The sequence below is a fragment of the Rhamphochromis longiceps genome, linkage group LG4 (genome assembly GCF_057381845.1).
Source record: "Rhamphochromis longiceps isolate RC_006_pf linkage group LG4, R_longiceps_female_GT1.1, whole genome shotgun sequence".
In the NCBI taxonomy this organism is placed as follows: Eukaryota; Metazoa; Chordata; class Actinopteri; order Cichliformes; family Cichlidae; genus Rhamphochromis; species Rhamphochromis longiceps.
Window position 1 is genome coordinate 37,037,103 of NC_140560.1, and position 4,512 is coordinate 37,041,614.

Genomic DNA, 4,512 nt, shown 5'->3' on the forward strand with positions numbered 1-4,512 from the left:
CATCCGCTGACTCAGATTTGTTCTATCTATCTATCATTTTTCCACGTTCTGACCTTCTTCTATGAGATTCTCGGAGAAGCTGGTAGAAACTTCTCCCGGTGACGTCACCACGCAGAGCTCACCGCGGAGCACTCTGATTGGACGAGAGTCACGGGAAAGCTCGAGAACTCACGAGAAGTCAGCGAGGAACGTATAAAGTCACTGTGCCGGTTAGAGACCCTGACATCAGACCACCGACAGGAGCTGGACGAGACAAATGCTACAGAGGAGAAGAACAAGAGCTTCATTCATCTTCTAAACGATCTTCATCTGTCAGCGAGAGTGAGTTTCATTTATAGTTTATTTGAAATAATGTTCTGTTCAACGAAATTAGTTTCTTAAATATTAGGCTTAAGAAATGTAATGTTCAGGGATACTTTTAAAGTTTATTTAATTAAGCTTCATTCATTAGTGGCTGGACGAAAACTCAAAAATTACAATTCCTCTACATCTTTATGAAATAAGCTTTATTTTTTAACTTTTTATTTAAGTGTTTCAGTGTTGTTCCGGTGTTGGAAAAGTGTCAGTTACAAAAGATAACTACTGCAGTATTTGATTTAAAAATGTTTAAATAAAACCTTATTTAAAAATCTACTGATTTTTAAATAAGGTTTAGACATGAGGTGGATTTATATCTGTACCCAGCACCTAAAATCATGGCTGCCTTCTAGAAAATACAGTATTAATCGTGCAGAGTCACGAGACCATATTCAATAATAAATATATACTCAGTTGGACTAGGGAAGACTGTACTGATTTATTTTTAAATGCAGCAATGTTTAATGCAAGATTTAAAAAATCCATCCATCCATTCGCTTCCGCTTATCCTTTTCAGGGTCGCGGGGGGCGCTGGAGCCTATCCCAGCTGTCATAGGGCGAGAGGCAGGCATGATTTAAAAAAATTTAGTTATATTTAAAACTTAAAATCTCAACATTTGCACAAATTGTACAACTTTGTTATTTTAAGGACCCATAGTTTGACTTAATTTAGCGCTCCATAAACAGAAGTTGTTGTTGCCTCTGTCAGTATTTGTTAATGTTCCTCTCTGATGTTTTCGCCTCCTCTTTAGGAGACTAAGTCAACGTAATCAAGATGTCTTCAGCTAAAGGCGTAGCGATCGGCATCGACCTGGGCACCACCTACTCCTGTGTGGGGGTTTTCCAGCACGGGAAAGTAGAAATCATCGCCAACGACCAGGGCAACAGGACCACCCCCAGCTATGTGGCCTTCACAGACACCGAGAGGCTCATCGGGGACGCAGCCAAGAACCAGGTGGCTCTGAACCCCAGCAACACTGTGTTTGATGCCAAGAGGCTGATTGGAAGAAAGTTTGATGAACCTGTGGTGCAGGCGGACATGAAGCACTGGCCCTTCAAGGTGATTTCAGATGGAGGGAAGCCCAAAATCGGAGTGGAGTACAAAGGGGAGGACAAGACCTTCTACCCAGAGGAGATCTCCTCCATGGTGCTGGTGAAGATGAAGGAGATCGCAGAGGCCTACCTGGGCCAAAAGGTGTCCAACGCTGTCATCACGGTCCCGGCATACTTCAACGACTCCCAGCGACAGGCCACTAAAGACGCGGGCGCCATCGCGGGCCTCAACGTCCTGAGGATCATCAACGAGCCCACGGCGGCCGCCATCGCCTACGGTCTGGACAAAGGCAAGTCAGGAGAGAGGAACGTCCTGATCTTTGACCTGGGTGGGGGCACCTTCGACGTGTCCATCCTGACCATCGAAGACGGTATCTTTGAGGTGAAGTCCACGGCCGGAGACACCCACCTGGGCGGAGAGGACTTTGACAACCGTATGGTGAACCACTTTGTGGAGGAGTTCAAGAGGAAGCACAAGAAGGACATCAGCCAGAACAAAAGAGCCTTGAGGAGGCTGCGCACAGCTTGTGAGAGGGCCAAGAGGACCCTGTCCTCCAGCTCCCAGGCCAGCATCGAGATCGACTCTCTGTTTGAGGGCGTCGACTTCTACACCTCCATCACCAGGGCTCGCTTTGAGGAGCTATGCTCCGACCTGTTCAGGGGAACCTTGGAGCCGGTGGAGAAGTCCCTGAGGGACGCCAAACTGGACAAGGGACAGATCCACGATGTCGTCCTGGTGGGAGGCTCCACCCGAATCCCCAAAATCCAGAAGCTGCTGCAGGACTTCTTCAACGGCCGGGAGCTGAACAAGAGCATCAACCCAGACGAGGCCGTGGCTTACGGCGCCGCCGTCCAGGCCGCCATCCTCTCGGGTGACACCTCTGGCAACGTTCAGGACCTGCTGCTGCTGGACGTGGCGCCTCTGTCCCTGGGTATCGAGACGGCCGGAGGGGTTATGACGGCCCTGATCAAACGCAACACCACCATCCCCACCAAGCAGACCCAGACCTTCACCACCTACTCCGACAACCAGCCCGGCGTCCTGATCCAGGTCTACGAAGGAGAGAGAGCCATGACCAAGGACAACAACCTGCTGGGCAAGTTTGAGCTGACGGGGATCCCGCCCGCCCCGCGAGGCGTCCCGCAGATTGAGGTCACCTTCGACGTTGACGCCAACGGCATTTTGAACGTGTCTGCAGTGGACAAGAGCACCGGCAAAGAGAACAAGATCACCATCACCAACGATAAGGGCCGACTGAGCAAAGAAGAGATCGAGAGGATGGTGCAGAACGCAGAGAAATACAAAGCCGAGGACGACCTTCAGAGGGACAAAATCGCCACCAAGAACTCCCTGGAGTCCTACGCCTTCAACATGAAGAGCAGCATGCAGGACGACAACCTGAAGGGCAAAATTAGCGAGGAGGACAAGAAGAAGGTGGTCGAGAAATGTGACGAGGCCATCGCCTGGCTGGAGAACAACCAGCTGGCTGATAAAGAGGAGTACCAACACAAGCAGAAAGAGCTGGAGAAAGTGTGCAACCCCATCATCAGCAAGCTGTATCAGGGAGGGATGCCCACTGGTGCTACCTGTGGAGAGCAGGCACGAGCCGGCTCCCAGGGTCCCACTATTGAGGAGGTGGACTAAAGAGGCCCTGAAGATGGACTCTGAGCTCACTGGGACTGTTGAACACTCACATCAGACTCTTTAGCTGTGGGCCACAAAATAAACTTTTAACATATTTTAAGGCGAGAAAGCAGCTGTGTAAATTACAAATGTCTGCTCGGTTTATCAAGAAATCGTATATTTGCAAAAGTGTGCCGACGTTTTCGGAGACATCTGTTACCCACCCGCTCGATAGCAGGCCGGGGGGTTCAATGGTCACTCCAGCCGGCAGCGGACTCCCGGCTTCATCGTTTTCAGTCCCCCGCTCTTTTGCTACTCAGGTTAAACATGATATATTAGTCACTCAGATAACTTAAAAATGTAATTGTTTGCCTTTTTTGGGTGTTTTATTTGTTCTGGAGTAAATCGGTTTGGTTGATCAAAGTTATTAGATTATTAGATTAAATAAACTTTAATAATCCATCGACTGGGTTCCTCCGGGATTTTCTCACAGCTGAATAAACGTCAAACAGAAAACTGATTAAACAGAAGTGTGAGACGGTCGAGAATTTACGCCAGTGTCCTGTTATATTTTAGACAGCAAGGAGCAGACGGCCGAGTTTATTAAACTCCACCGACACAGCGGTGACGCAAATCTGAAGGCTAGACCGTCCCATTTCACAGCCTCGCACTTCCGGCCTTCTCAGTCTTTGAAGGACCCGGCCCACGTAGACCACGAAGGCCGGGTCCTCCGAAGGATGCAGCCGACATTTTGGGACACAGCTTTTGACTTCAAACTATTGGCCTCATGTTAGTTTTTGTTATTTATAATGTGTAAATGAAAAGGTGAAGGAACCGCTATACTTGTGTTTATGAATTTTAATATTCTTGCAATGCTGGATTTTGCAATAAAAACAGTCATTAAATACATTTATGTTTTTCTTCGTTTAATTTACCATGTTGTCATACATATCACTGCATTTTGAAACATTTCTCCATCTGAATTTTGTCATCCGGTTAGACCAGAGATCATTAATACTGAATTTTTGTGCAAACTGTTTCAGGCCTTTAGGTAAAAAGAGGATCAGGAAACCATCTCTGTACAAGGATAAATCAAGAACGCATGGCACCGCATATATGAAAACAGGCACTGCAGTACGCAGAAATACCACCAGATGTCACTATTTAACACCTTTCAGAGCCTGAATGACACTTTTTTTTTTTTTTTATCAGAACTGAGCAGCTTTACAGCATTCATGCACAACAATCAATACTGCCACCACCTCTCATTTTCTTTTCCCGGTAAAGACAAACTCACATAATTTTCTCATTAGTGTACGGTGAAATTGGTTTCTTTTAATTTTGAACAAATTGAAAAAAAAAGTATGCACAGGACTAACTGCCACAAGCTGAAGAAATAAGTACAGATCAATCAAGACATTTTATATTACTTACATAATTTAGCTGAATAAAGACATTGGTAACCCACAATGATAGTA

General features: G+C 46.7%; 1 protein-coding gene across 1 annotated transcript; it reads left to right on the plus strand.

Moving 5' to 3' along the window:
* Positions 1 to 171: 171 nt before the first annotated feature.
* On the plus strand, positions 172 to 3,945 carry LOC146672282 (heat shock 70 kDa protein 1). Its single transcript, XM_085404844.1, has 2 exons — positions 172 to 321; positions 1,110 to 3,945. The coding sequence occupies exon 2, from the start codon at positions 1,133 to 1,135 to the stop codon at positions 3,053 to 3,055; it is 1,923 nt and encodes a 640-aa protein (XP_085260970.1). The 5' UTR covers positions 172 to 321; positions 1,110 to 1,132; the 3' UTR covers positions 3,056 to 3,945.
* The last annotated feature ends 567 nt before the right edge of the window (positions 3,946 to 4,512 follow it).

Bases quoted from the DNA above. Each gene is read 5' to 3' on its own strand.
- LOC146672282 (XM_085404844.1), top strand. From the start codon at position 1,133: ATGTCTTCAGCTAAAGGCGTAGCGATCGGCATCGACCTGGGCACCACC.